The 19,248-nt window shown below is 44.8% G+C and overlaps 1 protein-coding gene across 5 annotated transcripts in view; it reads left to right on the forward strand.

The window, feature by feature from the left end:
- Positions 1–18,289, forward strand: part of CCDC3 (coiled-coil domain containing 3) — a 36,139-nt gene extending 17,850 nt beyond the window's left edge. The window contains exons 3-5 of one of the 5 annotated variants that reach the window (XR_005953329.1): positions 14,954–15,081; positions 15,162–15,236; positions 16,936–17,015. Coding sequence is in view for 4 of the 5 variants with exons in the window: in XM_041413391.1 (XP_041269325.1) it covers positions 14,954–15,229 (276 nt within the window). In the remaining variant the exon portion in view is untranslated. Of the gene's footprint in view, positions 1–14,953; positions 17,016–17,834 lie in introns of those variants that run through there. The other 4 variants (XM_041413391.1, XM_041413392.1, XM_041413393.1 and 1 more) reach the window with 4 other exon arrangements.
- Positions 18,290–19,248: the final 959 nt, after the last annotated feature.

Raw genomic sequence — 19,248 nt, forward strand, 5'->3', positions numbered from 1 at the left:
TTTTAAAGTCCAGGCAACCCACAATTGTAACCACTGTGTCACCACCCGAGATTCAAAACTCAGCTCAGAATCAATGAGGTTATAACTGCATATAACCCATTCCTGCAATTTAACACCAAGGGGGGGTTGGCACAAGAAGGCACCTATCTTCTCAGGTAATGCAGAATTTATTATAGCAGCCCTCCCTTTTCCTCTTCCCTTTTATGTGGTTTTGTATAGCTCTCACAAACTACAAGTTATACCTAGAAAGCAAAGTAATAAATGAGTTTGAAATAGGAAGCCACATTCACAACTTTTTGGATGAAAGTAGCTTTGTTAGTTTAGGGTATTGGTCTACTTTGAGAAGTGGTAGAGGTGGAACATTGCTTGTGAGATCTTCTTGCACCTGAACTTCAGGGGCTAAGTCTAGTAATTGGATCAACTGATGTTTAAGTTCAAATATCCCTATAATGTTTGTGTTTCTTTATTGTTGTTACATATGCATCAGTTCTAATTGACTGAATTTTTTAAAAAATAATTAAGCTTTGAAATACCTGGGAATTATTCCCTCAGCAATCAAAGGATGTGACATGCATTTTCAACAGTCTTTATTACATTTAAGTATTTAAGACACTAATGTAAAACGTGTTTACACCTTCCCTGCAGTGACACCACGGACTCCAAAAGGCATGACTAAGCTGTCATGAGCTGTTAGACATATGGCAGCTTCTTTAGCTGCTACCACATTACTTTTGTTCTCCTTTCTGTTGCTATATTCAAATTGCTGCCTGGCCATGTAAGCAAGTCTTGGACTCACAGCCTAGAGTCCATAGCAAAACATCTTCTCTGGTCTGTCACTCTCAGCCCCAAAACCAAAAGGTCAGCCACATTTCATGACACTTTTTAGTAGATCTGAACATCTGTGGAACTCAGTGCAGCTCCAACCTCAGAGTTGTTCTGGTTGTATCTCAGGAACTCACTTCTGAACTGGAGTGTCTAAATAATTTTTATCTGCCTTTAAGGCATGGACAGTGATTAGCAGAGCTGGGAGTCAATGTCATTGTATCTACTGAGTTCTTTTTGCTGCGACATCTGCCTTCCTTCCCATGTAACTCTGAAACCAATATGCCTGTCTGTCTGTCTGTCTGTCTGTGTTTCATGTGTGGTATTGTGGAGAGAGCTCATTACAGACAAGCTCAAGTGTAGCCAGCACTTAGCTGCAAGTGTAAACACATTATGAACGTCTGTGCTGCATTAGGATCTTTCCAGAAGACATTGAAACACAGCCAAGGTGGCTTCACAGGCTCAGTGTTCTCCCAGCACTTGTTGGTTCAACTGTTCTTAAAAAATGTAGGAATTTGGGAGAGCCTGGATGTCAGCACCAGTAAAGATTTGCAGTGCATCAAGTGGCAGGAAATAGGTGAGTTGATTTAGAGCTCACCAGCCTCCTCCTTGCTTGAGCCTTCTAGAGGAGTTTCATGGAGAGAAACGTGGTGAGCTGTGGTGGGAGATGGCTCTGGGGAGCCACTAGCTGCTGTTTCTGAGTTATAATTGGATTTCACAGTCCCAGAGCTGCACTGTGCATCCATCCCCACCTCCTGTCCCCAGCTGAGTTGCGAGGGGCCTCCACTAGCCCAGTGAAACACCTCCAGAGCCTCGAGCTGGCCCATCAGGAAGGATGAGAGGCAAATGTGAAACCAGTTGCATTGCAGGTTTGCAATGGTTGTGAGGTCTCCTGTTTGAAGTTTCCCAAGCCACGGAGCTCAGGCAAAGCACCTGAGGGATCAAGAGATGTCTTAACTTGCCAGATATGTCAAATCACTGCAATCTCCATCATGACAGGGAATAAGTCTGGTGAGTAGGAGACACGTGATTTTTCTTGACAACTGTTGGTTCAGTTCACAGAGAGGTTTTGCTGCACAATGAGTGGATTCCTCCGGAGGAAGCACAGCCAGACTGCTCCAGATGCCTGTATGGTGTACACCAGCTCCTAATGGGAACATGAGGGATCCACAGCTGGTCCTTCCCACACCTTCTGAGCCCTTTCCCTGTCTGTTTGCTCACCCCAAACACATCTAGAGCTTCAGTCTACTGGTACATTCCTCTTGCTCCAGTTGACACATGTGGACACAGCCAACAGCACAAGCCTTTTTGGGGTGTCTCACCTGAGACCTTGAGTTTTAGGCACACAAGTCTCACTGGAACTTGCAGTTACTTGTTTCTTCTTCCTCTCTAGTCTTTCCTTTAAGCCTGTCCACCTGACACCTGCTCTGGCCTCCTTACTGTTCAGACATGGGTCAGCCCACCAGGGTCTGGCATGGCAAATGTGACAGAAGACATGGAGAAGTACAACATTATCCATGGCTTTGTGAGGCATTTCTGTGTCCTTTTGGTAGAAAACGTGACCATCATACCTTCCAGGTGACCAGCATTGAACTGAATAATCTCAGGAGATCAGGAGCATCTTCACAGGATCACATCATGGCATTTGCTCTTAAGTTTCCAAAAGCTTGATGTCTCAAGCAAAACTCAGCTTTGTTTTGTCCACAGGCAAGTGCAACCTCTGCTTCACTCTGAGTTTGCATTCAAAGTCTTAAAAAAACCATGGGTTCATCAACATGTTCATAAGTTTTTAGTAAGCTGGGATACTGCTTTCTGACAGCTCTGTTTAGGCTGACATATGGTCCTGCCCTTTCCATCTGTGCAGGAATGTGTCTCTTCATTTCCATGAAAAGCTCCATGGTGAGGAGTTTCCTTTTATTCCTGCACATATCCTGAATTGCTTCATAAAAGTCACTGATGATGAGAGCTGGAATTATCTTCAGATTTTGTAACTTGGCTAAAAAAGTCTGGCTGCAAGCTAAATCTTCACGCATAAATCTCAGCCAGGAAATAATTTAGTTTCTCTCTTTCCATCAAAACAGCAAACAACTCGGCCCACTCCCAAACAGTTGCAAAGTTCTCAATGGTAAAAGGGTATTTTAGGAAGGGATTAAATAAAGAAATGTTACTAAGTGGCAGTCTCTAGGGTGGGGAGAATGTGGAAGGAAAAACATTTGGAACTATGCAATTTATTAGGATTTTTTTTCTGTTTGTTTTTCTTCACTTGAAATGCCTCACAAATATCTGGAGGGAGCAGGATAGATCATCAGTTTGATTGACTTTCAGTAACACTGACTGCCACGAGAAGTGTAGGGGCTGTATGCAAGTACAGGGATGTATTTATTAACAGGATTAAACAGAGCGAGGCAGAACTGAGAGATCACCTGGATGGGGCTCAGATTAAACAAATTGGTCATCCAGTCTTATCAGCTGAGTTTGTGTTGCACATTACATGTACTAACGCTAAACCACATCTGGCTGATGAAGAGAGGCCTCAAATATCTGCAGGAAAAGGTCTTTACCATTCCTTCCAGAGGCTTAGTGCCATGTTCTTGCTGTGCTCTTCCAGATTAGCTCACACTCCCCTTGATTTCTGAGCTAGGTAATGAGTGAGAATAAAAGTTTTCTTCCATTCCTGTAAAAATGTATTCTTCTGCTGGCTTTTCTGCTCGTTTACTGACCCTTAGGTCCGGAATAATGAGAGGAATGACCATTACCACGTTGTTGCCTAACCACTCACACCCATTTTGTTGGTGAATGGTGCCTAAAGAATGGTTTGTTTTGTTTTCCATGGCCCAATAAAGACAGTTGCTAGAAGTTGTCCCTTTGATCATGCTGGAAAATTTGGTCTTGGGACCATGGATGTTGCTCATGTATCTGAGCCATATCTGAGCCATGTTCACAAAGCCAGGATTTTCCCCTTCTTGGATAATGTGGACTTAAATGCCTTAATCAGTGACATAGAAAGATACAATTTTTATATTAAAAACTTGTATTGACTAAATCCCTCAACACTGAAAGTTCAATCAATCACATTGTCCAGTGATGGGCAATTTGTCCAGGATCCTAACTGAACAATATGTTTGCAGATTGCAGGAGACAAGAGAGCAGTTATGGGCAATGCCTAACAGCACCTAAGAAAAACATGGTTTCTGGGCTCATACTCTGAATTTGCACAGAGAAGCACTGTGGCCATTCTGAATGCAAGTCAAGCATCTGCCCATGAGTCCTGGCTCTGCTCCTGCTCCTGTCCCATACACACCATTCAGGCTTTGAATAGAGACCTTTCTGATTAGGCTACAATGACTCAGAGACTCTATAAATCACAGTTGTTCTGTAATCCCCATTTTTGGAGCTAAGGAATGGAAGCCAGGGAAGCTATTTACTGGACTACTTGCCCCTAACTGGTTATTGTCCTCACTGTAGAGGAGACCTCCAGTCCCATTCCTCTGATTAGGACAAGCACCTTATCTGCCCTCTTTGATGAGGTGTGAAGTGCACGTGTTGCTTAATGAGAACAAGCTGTTCAGATAACACAGAATGATAGAGGTTTTGTTCTTCCAACATTATCATCGCCAAAAGACAAGGCGAGCGCCCTAATTATGGGACTAGACTGGAGCCCAGCTCCTGACTTCCTCCGAGTGGGTTTGCCACTTTGTTGGCTTTTTCTTTTTCCTTTTAATTTTCTTTAATTTTGGCAAATTTAGGCAATTTTCATGGAGTTGTGTGGATGGTGGCTGGTGTGGGTACTGTGATTGCTACTGCAGGAGGGGTGTGAGGCAATCCAGATCATCAGCTCCTCAAAGCTGTCCATTCTCTGGCCCTTGATATTGGTAATGTGATGCAATACAAAGCTGGTGAAAGTACAGATGTGTCAGAGAAATATGGGAAAAGCATAACAAATTCCACAGAAGAATTTTGGACTGATAGAGAAAATTAATTTCATAATCATGTTTGAAGCCTGTGCATATACAAACAGTAACACAGCCTTACACAGGGATGCATTTGCTGTCTGTCCCTAGGTATTTGGCCAGGAACAATAGCAGATTTTACAGGTAGAAAGACATAACAGCAGGATATGATGAGATTTTTCAGACCTCGGTGCAGTTATTCACAAAAGAGCCAAACCCCAAGGCAGTCCATGATTGAACTGTAGCTCTAAGGTATCATGATGTGCTCACTGTGCAGTGGTGTGGCACTTGCTATGTAATTATCTCTCTACAGCACAATTATTAACATAGGATTAAACATTTGAGAGCCACCACTGCAACATTAACCAGCAGTGGGGTGTGTGCTCTATAATTTAGATGCTTGGAGGAAAGAGTTCACCACAGGGCATCCTCCAGCCCTGTGAGCATTTTGTCCTGTGTAACTGTGGCTGCAATCCTCCTTCTGAAGTCAGGCTGGAAAGAGTGCTGCAGGCTTGTGTGTACGGGGAGGCCTGACTCATGCTTCCCTTATGACCTTATTTTCTGCAGGCATTGTAGGCAGCCCTGTGTGAAAAGCTTCTCCCTGTATAAGGCAGTAAGTTGTGCAGCACTTGGTGGGAATTTCTGGTGCTTCTGTGTCTACGAAATGCAGCAAAGCGGCAGGGAGAGAATTTAGCCTCTAAATATGACATTGGATTTCAAATATAATCCTGTATTTCCCTGACCCTGTATTTCTGTTGAGAATTGAAATACTGGCCCAGGAATAGAACCTGATCCGAGGAATTGTTCTGGAGTGAAAACAGCTTTTGTCTCCTATAGAAAAGTCATCAATGCCCCGAATGCTTAGGGCCATCTGAGCACATGCAAGCAGGAGGGTGCTTCCCTAAATACATCTTTCCGCATTGAAAATTGCCTATTTGCCAAATCCTGCCATCTTCAGATTAGCCTGTTGCCCATTTATCTCACCCAGGGTGGTCTGGGGCCAGTTCAGGATTTACAGCCCACGCAGCAGCCGGAGCTGTGGACAGGCTGCTCTGGGCTGCCTGGTGGGACAGGAATATCTCTGAGTAGCAGCCAGATGTTTGTGCTTGGAGCTGCTTGTTCAGAGCTGCTCATCAGTCTCTCAGGCATTTGGTCCCTTTCTTAGCACTGACATTATTCAGAGAGCGCCTGCAGATCACAGATGTTTGTTTTCCCTTCCTTTTGTCTTTGCTTCTTCAACCTCACCAAGGCTTTTCCACTTCATGCCGTGGCAACCTGTGGAACTTCCGTGATTGAATGAGGGCTGGACCTGGTCCCCAGCCCTTTTGGCTCTGTCCTCAGCCCTGCTGGCATGGGGCACAGCAAACAGCTCCTTGCTGAGGTCCCCTCTGTGCTCTGGGCTTGCAGAGCAGCTCAGGAGCAGATGCAGATGCCTTTTGTCGAGCCCGTGTGTTTCACCCAGCCTGACTTCAGTGCTGCTGCCGTCATTTCCATGCAGGATTCACAAATCCCTTCCTGCTTGCAGGGAAAGGCTTCATTAGAGCCTCTTGTCCTGCTCCTGCCATGACAGGGGCATATCCACTGCGTGCGTAAGCACTGTGCTGGAGTTGTTTCCATACTATTCAACTCAGTTTTAGTGCCTGATTCCCTGCTCTAAATTAGTTCCTCTGACTCATCCTCCAGAGGAATTTCTGTCCCTGTAAAGACTGTAGAAAAAGATCAGAAAGTCAATGTTTCCTACCCAGGTGTGAGGTTACCTATTTTAGCAGGTTGATGCAAAGACCACCACAAGGGACCCACCAAACACAGATAAATACAAGTCTGAGTGTGGTCCCCGTGCTTTTCTGGACCCAAATAGACTTGGAAAATAAAGTGAAATGTCTCTAGAAGTTCCTATGGATGCTCAGGAGGGATGTGAACATTTCCCCACCCCAGTGGCACCATAGGGCAGCAAGTTGCCCTGGGGCACCTTCAGTTCCTCTTTGGATCCAAAAGCCGTGCACAGCAGCAGGGCACGCTCAGGGCTTCCAGCTGAGCCTTCAGCCAAGGAAATCCTATCTGTCTGTAAAGGCAGCTGAGCTGCAGCAGCTTGTGTGCAGTGTGAAGCCAACACATCCAGAGCACAGGGATTTATAGGGGAACTTGACTTTTATAGCTGTTGCATTAACTTTAAACATTTGCCTTTCTCAGCGTGGGTTCTCCCCCTGTGCATTCAAGTGCCCCTGGGTATGATATATTGCCTGGGGAGGAGACATGGCCTCAAATTACAGTAAATGTCCATTTCTTTGCTTTCTTGAGAGGCAGCATTTAGTGCATTGCAGTCACGCTGTGGCCATTTGCCAATACCTACCCACAGCCTGCTGGGATTTGCTCATTTCTCTCTTTCCCCATTTTGACTTATAGGTGACAGAGAAACAAAGGTTCTCTTCATATTATACATAACATTAATTTTATTATATATTTACTGATCCCAGTTCTTCCCTCCTCAGCGACAGAGGATGTGGGCTCTGAGCATTTGCACTCTGAACCTGCTGAGGGGTACAGGGAGGTCTGGCATGGCCTCACCCCCAGGAGGTTCTGGGTGCCTTAAGACCTTAATCAACCTTGTTTCCATGTGTCCCCTGTTCTCCCACAGTCCATTCTCCCACCTGCTCTTCTGTATCTCTTACGTCCATGTTTAAGTAAACCTCAGCTTACAGACATCCCGGCAGCACTTGCCACAGCAAAACATCAGACACCTCTGTCAGGACTCCACAAGTTGTAAAACATTAGACTGAAGTAAATCATAATTAATGTAAAGACCCAAACCAGGTATAATGCTAGTTTTAACCTGTGTTGCTCTCATGCAAATTAATAGTGGTAAAGATAAATATTTTCTTCACCATCTGATTCTGGTTCTCAGCTTCAGCTGCATCTGGGGATGGTATATTTGGATATACTGTACTTCCCTCTCTGCTACTGTGCTATAAAGTGTATGCCCTCTACTTGACAGAAACACTAAAATAAAGGCTGTTTCTAGAAGCTGTTGTAACACAAGATAAAAATCAGTTCATTCAAAATTTTCAATAAATAGAAGCAAATCATAAGATGCTGTGCTGCTCTGATCAGCATTTTCTCCTTTTCTCCTGAGTTCCCATCAGTGAGAAGCAAGGACACAATACACTTTGATTTTGGGTCTTGCTGGTTTTATCCCTTCCTTGGTATTTAATTAGTCTCTGTGTGTATGTGTGGGGGAAATGGTGATCTAATCCTACTGAAATACAAGCCAAGTAAAACAAGTTTAGATGGAGACATGGTCACACAGCAACTTTCAGTCAGAGAACAATACACTTGGGGTAAGGTATATTAGCAAAGTAGTTTTAGGCATATCAGACCTAATTGGTTTTATTCTGAGAATAGTAATACTAGGTGGGAAAAAGCTAAGTTGAAAATTAAAGCGGATAGCAAGTTTTGGTAACTTTGGTAGCTGTGGTAATGGAAAGGTTCTGTACATATTGTTGGGGAAAAAAGCCTCTCACAGAGACTTTTAAAGCCCTGCTAAGACTGCAATCACTCTGAGACAAAAAAAAAAAAAAAAAAAAAAAAAAAAAAATTGGCAATTTTACCCATTCAGCCAAAACAAAAAGTGCTTCACCATAGTAAAGAATTTCTTCCTAATATGTAACCTAAGCGTGCCCTGTTTCAACTTCAAGGCATTGCCCCTTGTCCTGTCACTTTCTACCCCCTAAAAAAAAAAAAAAAAAAAAAAAAAAAAAAAAATTGGACATTTTCACCATTCAGGCAGAGCAAAATGCAGAAATCTCTTAAGCAGCCTGTCTTGTAAGGTAGACTTAAACACACATTTGCTTGTTAAAACCACGGAGAAAAGATTTTGTTTGTCCTTCCTCAAAACATTTTCCTTTAAGCTCAGCTGGGAAGTGCATTTTAACATTCAGGATCATTTGCCTGTAAGTGAGCAGCTCAGCCCAGACCTGCCCTGTGTGCCCTGCCCAGGACCAGCATCGGGAATGTTCCTCACGCGTGCTGCTGTGAGGAACAAAGGCAGGCGCTGCGTTTGCTCGGGCTGTGTTCGTGCCTGGCACAGAGCTGTGCTGCAGAGCCTGTGAGCAGCTGGCTGCCCTTGCAAGGAGCTTCCCACCAGTGCTGCTGTGAGGAACAAAGGCAGGCGCTGCGTTTGCTCGGGCTGTGTTCGTGCCTGGCACAGAGCTGTGCTGCAGAGCCTGTGAGCAGCTGGCTGCCCTTGCAAGGAGCTTGTGCATGCCCTGTAACGGGGGTGGAGAGCCAGGAGGGGTGTCCTGGCTGCTGCCTCTGCTTTTGTACACCATGGAGACACCCCACGGCTCCTTACTCCCCTGGCCAGCCTGAGAAATTTTGGTGGAGGGAGTCCGAGGAGGGTGATGTGAGTCTCAGCAAAGAGGCTGGCAGAGTAAACCCTGCGAGGGCTCCCAGACCCTCTGCATCCCCAGCCCTGACCCAGGTACACCTTGCTGGGAGCTGGGAGCGCTGCTGGAGCTGGGAGGCTGCTGGGAATGCAGGAGGCACAAGGGATGGGGCAGGTGGGGCTGAGCACCGAGCTCGGAGGAGGAGCAGGAGCTCGGCTGCTCCTGCTAAACAGCTTAGTCCGAGACTTGCCCGCAGCTCCGCTCCCAGTTCACGGCTGCATTCCTGCGGCATCCAGGGAAGCGCTGGGAGGATCGCGCCCAAAGGAAGCTGCGGGAGCGGCGTCCCCGCCTGTGCGGGGACAGGCAGCGGCTGGCCCCTGTGCCTCCCTGGCTGCTGCGCGGCCAGAGCAGAGGAAAGGAGCTTGGAGATGCCCCAGAGTGAGGTCGTACCCTCTTGATTTATTTTTCTCTTCCTGGAGACCTTCTGTCTCCCACTGCCTGGGCAGGGAATTTAGGGATTTACTGTCAGGACTGACTTATCTGCTCACTTGGCTCGAGCGAGGTGCCTGTGGTAGGCAGTCTGGCTCCTACCCTGCACCTTTTTTTCCCCCTTTCTTGTCTTGATTAGTGTGGTTTCTATACTCGCTAACCCATTGACTTTTTTCCTTCACAAGTACATGGAATAAGGTGTTGATCCCTTCCTGGCCACTGGCAGTGACTGTGACGACAAATTCCCATCCCCATTTCCAATCCTGGCGGAGGTGACTTGGTATGACTGTCGCTTGCTATCTTTGTTTCCATCCTCTCAGCAGCTTCTCAGGCTTCATGGCTCCAAGTGCCAGGGGAAAGCAATGCCTCAGGACCAGCTCTAGGTGTGGTTTTGGGGCCAGGAACCTCTCTTCAAGTACCTCCACGGCAGAGGCTCTTTTCACCAGTCCTCAAGTGCCCTGTAATGACCCTGCATCCTGTAAAACCTCCCCCAGCCAGAGCAGGGGTGGAAGGGCTGTGAGTTTGAAGGGGAAGTGTGGGCTTTTGAAATGGATGCCAGCAACACCCACTGCAGATGAGAGCCACCAGCAGTTCAGATACCGTCACACCAAGTGGTGATTTGATACAGGCCAGAACAAAGCTCTTTTTTAAAGACCCCCAAGTGCACATGGACATGGATTTGTGTCTGTTTCCAGGGCAAGTTTCTCCAAACTCCAAGAAAATTATCTGTATCCTGCCCTTGCAGCCTGCCCTGGGAAGTCAGTGCCATTCAGATGCCATTTGATGGGACTCATGGTGACATCCAATCCAGTCTGAGATGGTTATCTAGGCAGGAGTCTCCAAAGGTGGTCCACCTAAGGGCAGTGTCTAAGGTAGGCAAGATATCTCCTCTAGGATGTGCCCATTGCTCCCTGATGACTGTTGGGAAAGATGGCTTGCTTTGACTAGCTGCATCTAAAGAGCTTAAAGAGAAAATCTGCTTTTAGTGAGGAGTCAAAAGAGGAAGAAGAACACCTTGAGAGTGGATGTAGCCTGGCAGAGGCTTCCTGTATGAAGTGCTTCATACCCCAAAGAAATCTACATCTCTAATATTTTGAATGAACTGGAGAGCTGTGCTACAAACTTAACATTTCCTGTGGCAAATGCTGACCCAGCATTCATCAAAATAACAACAGCCACAACAATTTCTTTCTCCATCTAGGAACTGTGCATCATGCTAGGGTGAAATCCCAGCTTATCTCCATTAATGCCAGTGATATGGATGTGTCCTAGGGACCCCAATTCTGTATCTCTGAAAGTGCTGTTCCTGCAGCAAGCAAAGGTGGTTTAACTCAGCACTGCCATGCCCCCACCACTTCACCCAACACGATGCTTTAACAGCGCTGACAGGGGCTTTTCCACACTTCAGCACGAGTGTTAGTCTTGGCTGAAAAACCCCAGTAACTGGAGGTTAAGTCACTCCATCCCAAACCCAATACTCCCCCCTGCCAGACCTCCCCCATTATTCATTGATTCCTTGTCTTTCTTTCCATGCAACACACTTGCTCCAACAGGAAAGAGTTTTAGGTAGTGGGACTCCAGTGTTTTCTAGGAGTGCTGCCGTAAGGAGCATGCACAAGGAGATAACTGAGACTCAGCATCTCTCCCTTGGGTAGGTGAAGGGCAAGACTTGGGCTTTGAGTGATTTGAGTTCTGTAACACCAACTTCAACCACTTATGGACATTTTGTGGTGGATGAACACTACCATCACCTTATCCATGCACCTTTATCCACTGTGCCCTCAAACCAAGTTTCCAGAAGGCAGGTGTTTGTCTGTCAATAAGAAAAGTGTGTATATAGATCACTTCAGGGTGTTTGGTAAGGGGTTTGCATGCCTAAAATGTGATGATTCAAAATTAGTTTGTTGGGTTAATGATTGGATTGGATGATCTTGGAGGTCTTTTCCAACCTCAATGTTTCTGTGATTCTATTCTATTTATTACAGTGCTGATTTCTTTGGCAGTTTTTGTAAGTCTAGATATGGTGAAACTTTAAATTGAGTGCATTTGTGATATGGTCTCTCAGACATATACTCAAACATATTTAATAAGCAGTTTCACAGCTGTAGGCTGTCTGGGATAAATCCTCAGGATCTGCATGGTTCTTGTGCCACCCTTCCCATTACATCTCTGGTACTGCTCTGAACTTGAGTGTACCACTGCTGAGCATGCCTTCCTAACAAAACTGTGGAACAAGCAAAATGCAGACAGATCTTCAGATCAAACAACTCTCCTGAATTATGGATCATTAGGGATTTCAAATTTTGAAGGGAATTTGGAAAATGACCTATAAGGTTTGCCTAAGGAGCCATTTCCTAGTCCTTCTCTTCATTTCCAAAGCATCCAGGTAGCAACCTGGACTGGTTGACTGCTCACCAGCATGTTCAGCAGCTAGGCTGGTTATCCAGGCTGTGCTGGGCTCACAGCTGTCACAGTTACACAATTCTCAGCACCAGCTTGAGGATAACTTGGTTGCAGCCAGGTGAATCACAGCTCCAGCAGTAACAGCAAGGGCAGGACAGCACTCACACTTAAACATCAGCATCATCATCACCACCATCATCATCATCCCCACTGCAGAGTCCTGTGAAAAATGCTGTTTGTAACCAGCCAGTGAGAATGAGAGGACTCCACCATGTTATTTTTCCCTATGTAGAAGGAACAAAGTGTTTATTTTCCAGCTGGTAGTCTTGCAGTTGCAGGCAGGCATCCAGTTATCAAGCTGGGCTCTTCCTATCACCTACCCTGTTGGCAAACAAAGCCCTGCATGTCAGATAGTGCCTCATTTTTTTAGAACTGTGCTGTTCCTATGATGTCTCTGGATATCTCCAGATAATTTAAGCCCTGAACTGTGTGTTTGAGACTGGAGAGTGAGGACAGTAGAAAAACAGTATAAGCAAATGAGCTGGTTAGCTTTTTGATAGTGTTTGAGAAGTTTCTGAGTGGCTCTGTAGAGCAGGTCTACCTCTGCTGACAATGGACCAACCTCAAAATGTTTGGGAGTGTCTGTGGGATGAGGATAACACTATCCCTGATGTCTGCTATTCCCCCATCAGCCAGCCCACACAGATGAAACGCAGTTGGGTTCACACAACCTCCCACTTCAGCAGCATGAAATGTTTGTTCCTCTGCACTGGACTCTGGCAAAGGCCATGCCTATCACTGCATCCATGGAAAATGCAGGAAATCCCTCGTGAAGTAGAGTTTCCACCTCATGTCTTCCCAGCAAACATATTTCCCTAACTCAGTGTCCTCCTTTACAGGGATTTAAATTCAAGAAGTGTTCTGCTTGAGGTTTTGCAAGGATTTGGCAAACACAAAAGCCAAGATGTGCTGGCTGTTTTCAAAGACCACGTGGATTGAGCAGAGATCAAAACCAAACTCTCTCCTTTTCAGTACAAGTTCTGTCCCTCTATCTGTGAGCTCCCATCTCGCTAGCATGTGTTTATAAAAGAGCCTTAGAGAGAGAACAGTTGGGGCAAGAATTTGCCATATAGCAAAACCCTGCAGTGCTTTTGCACAAGGAACAAGAGCTTCCACGGGAGTGGAAGCAGTTGCTGTGTTTGTGTTGACTGGCCATGGTTTCCCACTGCTGGGGGTTTCCAAAGCAAATGAAATGTTATTCATCAAGGCAGGCTCCCTCCCCAACTTTCAGTTGTTGAAAATACTACAAAGTAAGATGGAAAGAAACATGTAATCCTTCATCATCACAGTCAGGATTTACTTGTTTATTTAGATTCCCTGTCTGTTCCAAATGTTCTGCCAGAGAAAGCCCATCCAGACTCCAGGAGTGCTTGACACACATAGAAAATTTTCTAGATATATTTAGAAGATAAATCCAACAGAATCCAGTCCTCACAGTGCAGCAGCAAGATGAAAGTCCCACATGTGTAATAAAATATCTCAGGATGTTTTTTGTAGGGGAAAAAAAAAGCAGGAGGCATCTGAGGAGAAATTGATTTTGATGTGGATCTTCTAAATCAGAAACTTTTTGGTGGAGCTGTCCTTGAGCTCCAGGTACCTCCTCTTTTTCTGCCTGGAAAATGTGTTCCAGGTAGAAAAAAATGGAACTTGGTGTCTTTGTGGTCAGTAAAAGGAGAGAGTTGTGTTCAGAGGGTGATTCCTCCCTCTGCCCTAGGAGGTGTAAATCAGCCCCTGGAAGGGCGTCTCTCCCTGCAGACACTGCAGGGGAAATGCAAGGAGAGGAGCCCAGACCTGAGTCTCACTTTTAGTGCTTAAGGGAAGGCAGCTGAATCCCCTTCTGAGCGAGCTGTGTGTTGGGAACTGACCACTCAGCAACCCCAGCTGGTGTTTGCCATCCCACTCCTGTTGCTGCACCTTCAAACAAGAAACCAGTGAGACCATAAACATGAGATAAGAGAGATCTTTTGGGTCATCCCAGGACCAGGTAGTAGAAGATGAGCACTTGTCAGCAGATGTTTTGCAGTTGTACCATCACCCAGCCCAGTGGATTTGACAATGCCCTGTGAGCTGTTCTTCTAGTGATGCCTTGGGAGCAGCACCTTTGAAACCACCTGTGTTTTTTATTTGCTATCTAAGAGCCACTGGCATGAGTGAGCATCAAGAGCTTGATGTCCCTTCTGGGGGCAATATTGCAGTAAGTTGTATGGGGTAGAGTGGGAGGGCCAGTTTTCAGGCAATGACCCCCTAAATAATAACTTCTGTTAATGTTATGGGATCATGGATGCTGCTAGAGGCTGCTGAGATCTTACCCTCTAGGGTTTTGTCTTAAACAATATAATGGGGTGTTTAAGATACGTCTGTTTTTGGAAAAGCAAAATAACCAGTTCTGGGTTTGGCAGGTGCTGTCCTTATTTCACATGTTGACATAAAGAGCAAAGAGCAGGCTCTTATCAGAATCTGGGGTTTCTGAAGGGTTGCTAAGCTGAATCAAAACTAGAGTTTTCCAAAAGTGACACCCCTTGACCCAAACTCCAGTTTAGTGCCAGAATTAGGGCAGCCTTTCTCCATAAATTCGATGTAGCCTCAGTGCACTGGACAGATCTGACAAAACAGTTTATGAAAGTAATTTTGAATCACTAGTATCATCAAGATCTACAATTTTGGGTCTTAACTAAATCCATAAGTGAAAGAGAGGATTCTACTTAAAAGGATACAAAAACAAAGTAAAAATTCCCCCCCAAAAATCATTCAGCTTTTGAAAAGTTGTGAGGTGTTTTCTGCAAAGCCTGAATTAACCCTTGCTGTGATAACCTTTTGTGCAAAGCTCACCTGCTGCTGTCCCCACAGCTCATGTGTTCCTCGGTGCAGAAGGCCCTGTTTGAGGAGGAGGACAGGGTGAAGAAGCTGCAGCAGAAAGTGGCAGCGCTGGAGAAGCGCAACAGGCAGCTGCGCGATCGAGTGAAGAAAGTCAAGAGGTCTCTCCGGCAAGCCAGGAAAAACTCCAGGCACATGGAGCTGGTGAACAGAAAGCTCAGTGAGAAACTTTCCTCTGCAGGTGGTCAAATGCCCTATATTAACTCTTTGAAGCAGGAGAACTCCCATGGTACCTACCTGAAAGTATAATGCAAGGGTAAGTGCTCAGGCCATGGTAGTGGCGAGTTTTGTCTGCATTAGATCAGGGTCTGGCCCTGACACCTTCTCTATGCTGTGCTTCAAACCTTGCATGGAAAATGAATCTGAACTTGCTTTAGACACAGTGCCAGATGAAACAGGAATGCCAGCTGGATTTGGCACGGCCCAAAGCCGTGTCCTTGCTGCTCTCAGTGGACACAGGGCCCGACAGTCACCTGTGCTTCTCCTTCCTCACCCACCTCCGCCACCAGCTTTAGGTTGTGTTTGATGGAAGTGCCAGCCCAGACCTCTGGGCCATTGCAGGCACTTGACACAGGAGCTCTTCCTGCCAGTTTACCTCCTCCTCATGGGCTGGGCAAGCCAGGCTTGGGATCTATAGAGGAATGGGGTGGGAAGGATGAAGGCATGAATGTCCTTCGCTCCCTTATCACCCCCAGGCTCTCAGCCTTGCTTGAGCTTGATGAAGTCTACATCCAGTGCCTGGGCTATGTCTGGCACTCAGGCAGTTTGTGCCTCTCTTCAGCATGGAATATAGATGTGCCCAAATTGTCTTAATTGTCTTTGTTCCTATATATCCTTAAATATTCTAAATTGAATATATAACAACTTCTATTTTTCCAAGAAGTGCCTCAAAGCACTCCCTCAGGTGCCTTTCTCACTGGTCAGCCAACTGGGTTGGAAACCACATCATTTTGGGACTGTGTCTAAGACCTAATCCTGCAGTCAGGAGTGGACTTAGCCTATGAGTGGGTGTTGGATCAGGCCCAGCAGGCAATTTCAAATCCCATTCTCAAGCAGGTTTAAGTTACAGTGTGGACAAAGCTTTGAGTTTTGTAGTCACTGAGGTATAATGGAGGTTGCTGGGCAGCCTCATTTAGTTACATTAAAAACCTGTAGAGACCACATCAATATCAACAGGGCATTAAAATTTTAGGTAGTTTATATATGTATATATTTTAAAATCCTATAGAAAATATTTTTATTACACATTTGATATAGTCTAATTTCTTAAAATATGAAGTAAAATCTGTTTCTTGGTTATCTCGTAAAAAAGAAAAGTCCATCATATCCTTTATTAGGTATTTACAAACTGACTTCTGCTCAAGCAGTGTGGGTTTAGGCCTCAGTATCCGTGGCTGATAATGTTAATGCTTGAAACTATCCCTGCACTTGGAAAAGCCCATATCAGCTTTCAGATGGGAGCTTCAGTCCAAGCAGAACACAGAAGCTGACTCTCATTACCTTCCAGTTTTGCTCCTTTTGGAAATACTTTTATTTTTTTTTCCCTTCTTAAAATAATATTGGCATTTTTTAAGATTCTGAGTCCTCCACAAGCTCCACTGGTTTCAAAGGCTCCACCTTCCACATCACCACAATTTGAACTGTTTTCTGCTGGAGTCAGCAATGCTGTTTCCTGAGAGTAACTACAGGACTCAGGCTTCCCTAGATGCCATCAAGAGATTTTAACTCCAAAATTTAAATCCATAGAAAAGTAACTACTTTTTATTGTTTTATTTTCTGGCTTCTAAACTACTGTTTAAACAAATGAACTGGTTTTCCTGGGATAGGTATTAAAAGCTTGTTTTAATTTTTTGTTAAGAAAAATATTCCCTCTGGTATTCATTCATGTTTTATAAGTGTTTGTAAAAAGCTGAGAAAGTATAATTAATATAGTTACACCTTTGTTATTCTTACAGATTTTCCAAGCACAGAGTTGAATATCTTTTTCTTTTGGCTGGTATTTTTGTTGCTTGACGAAAAGATTGGAATTTTTTTCCTGTTTCCCCCTTTGTCTTCCTTAAAAAAAAAAAAAAAAAAAGTAAACCATTTTGTTCTCCTTGTAAGTTTTGTGAGAATTTTGTTTATTCTGCAAAGAAAACAAAAAGAACCTCCCCAAATGCAAAGTCCAAATGCAACCCAAAATGCTCTCACTAGGTACAAAACCCAAAAAACATTGTTTCCTTGTGAGTTTTTTCCCTTTCATTCCTGCTTGGGTTTGGATCATTTCCAGAGATAAGGACCAGCAGTCAGATCAGGCCACAAGTGAACCCTCTTGACAAGTAACAGGGGATGTCAAACCTAAATAAAAATGCCATTAAAGTGTCAGCACTGATTGCCTGTCCCTGCTGGTGACAGTATCCAGAGAGTGACCAGGAAGGCTGCACATGCAGGAAACAAGAGGAATGAGGAATTTGGGTTCTGTCTACCCAGGCTGGTGCACGTCACACAGGGTCTGCCTGACACATGGTATAATTTTTAGACCCATTCCATAGCAATTTCAGGGATCAGCTCATCTGGAGACCTGCAGAAAGGGCAGAATTTCATGCCATTTCCAAGAGTAATGGCAAGGCATGGTTATGTCCCTCTTGAAAAGCTGTGGGGGAGGGACTGAGATGCAGAAATGAAGAGGAGGTTGGCATAGCTGGGTGGGTTCACAAGAGATGGTGTAGAAACCCAAAAAACATCCTGGTAAAAAACAGAAGGACAAAAAAAAATCCCCATTTTGTTAGAAACAACAGCAAATGTGTCAGCCCCCCTTGAGAAGTTCAAAGATGCTTTACAAATTAGTAACATCTGCTTTTTCAAAACATATCAGGAGCTTGAAGGCTGCCAGAACATCTGCAGGACCAGTGCTAGGGGTTTCCAGAGCAGCTGGACACAAGTGGAGACAAGGATGGGATTTTTGGCATCTGTGTTCACTGTGGGGATGTTTTTGTGGACAAATAAATTTTTCCTGATGGATACAGAGGATGACAAGAAGGGAAAGAGCAAAATTAATAGTAACAGGACAGAGTAACTGTATGAAGGAGAGAAGAGAAGAGAAGAGAAGAGAAGAGAAGAGAAGAGAAGAGAAGAGAAGAGAAGAGAAGAGAAGAGAAGAGAAGAGAAGAGAAGAGAGGCAGAAAGAAACAGCAGAGGGGAAATTGTTCTCTTAGGATTGTCCCTTTTTAACCATCAACCCTTTTGTACTATTTCTGTCACAACTTCTGCAGGACTTGTGTGGCTCACCAGAGTATAAGTGGATAATTCAGATGGTGATCTGCACCCAAAAATACCTGAGTTTTTAGACTTTACAACTGAATTTTCTGTTTTTTTTTTTTTTTTTTTAAAGTGGATGTTTATAGAACAAAGTGTATCAAATAAACTCTTCTCATAAATCCAATATCATCCTCATTTAAAAACCCTACCTGAATAACTGGGGAAGAACCACAAAGTGAGGTAGGATTTATGGGGCGCAGACACTGTTAGTAGCTTTCTTTGCTCCTTAACACCAAAACCATTGGGAAAAAAATTACTTCCTTATGTTTGAATAATAATTTAGGGAAATAGCCATGTTATTCTGTTTGGGTTTTGGCAGAAGGGGGTTTTGGAACCAAAGAGCACATCAGGGTTTCAGAGTTGTATCAGTAAAGCCCATTTCTAATACACAAAACCTCTCGCCAAGCTAGGTAATCTCCCATTAATGAGGCAAAGGAGCCCAAATTAATTTCTGAAAGTAGGAGAAAAAACATAGAGGAAAACCGTAGAAAGCAGATAAAACTGAAAACATGTGTCATTCTTTCTTATAACAAATCCAAGTGATTGCAAGGAAATTTCATTTTCCTCCCTATTTAACCCCAATTATTTTCATTTAATCACAGACATGCACCTATTTCCCTCCAAACCAGCCTGCCTTGCGTGTGAAACATCGTTTCCAGCATGTGCTTGGGTTCAGGCATGTTCCTAATCCCCTCAAACAAACACAGCGAGCAGGACAGCACGTCCCAGCACATGTGGCACTGCTGGGAGGGCTCTGCAGGAAACCAGGGCAAGCCATCCCAACAGGGATGTCTGGGAAGGCACAGCAAGGATCTGGTGGGGCAGGAGCAATGCTGTCCTTGTGAGGAGTCATCTTTTGGGGGATCAGCATTTGGCACAGATGATACCAAGCTGGGTGAGAGCTGGGAGTGTTGATTTGCTTGAGGGTGTCCCTGCAGTGGGAGCTGTGGAAACCCAGGGCATTGGGAATA

The sequence above is a fragment of the Onychostruthus taczanowskii genome, unplaced genomic scaffold (genome assembly GCF_017590055.1).
Source record: "Onychostruthus taczanowskii isolate IOZ18803 unplaced genomic scaffold, ASM1759005v1 scaffold41, whole genome shotgun sequence".
Classification (NCBI taxonomy): domain Eukaryota; kingdom Metazoa; phylum Chordata; class Aves; order Passeriformes; family Passeridae; genus Onychostruthus; species Onychostruthus taczanowskii.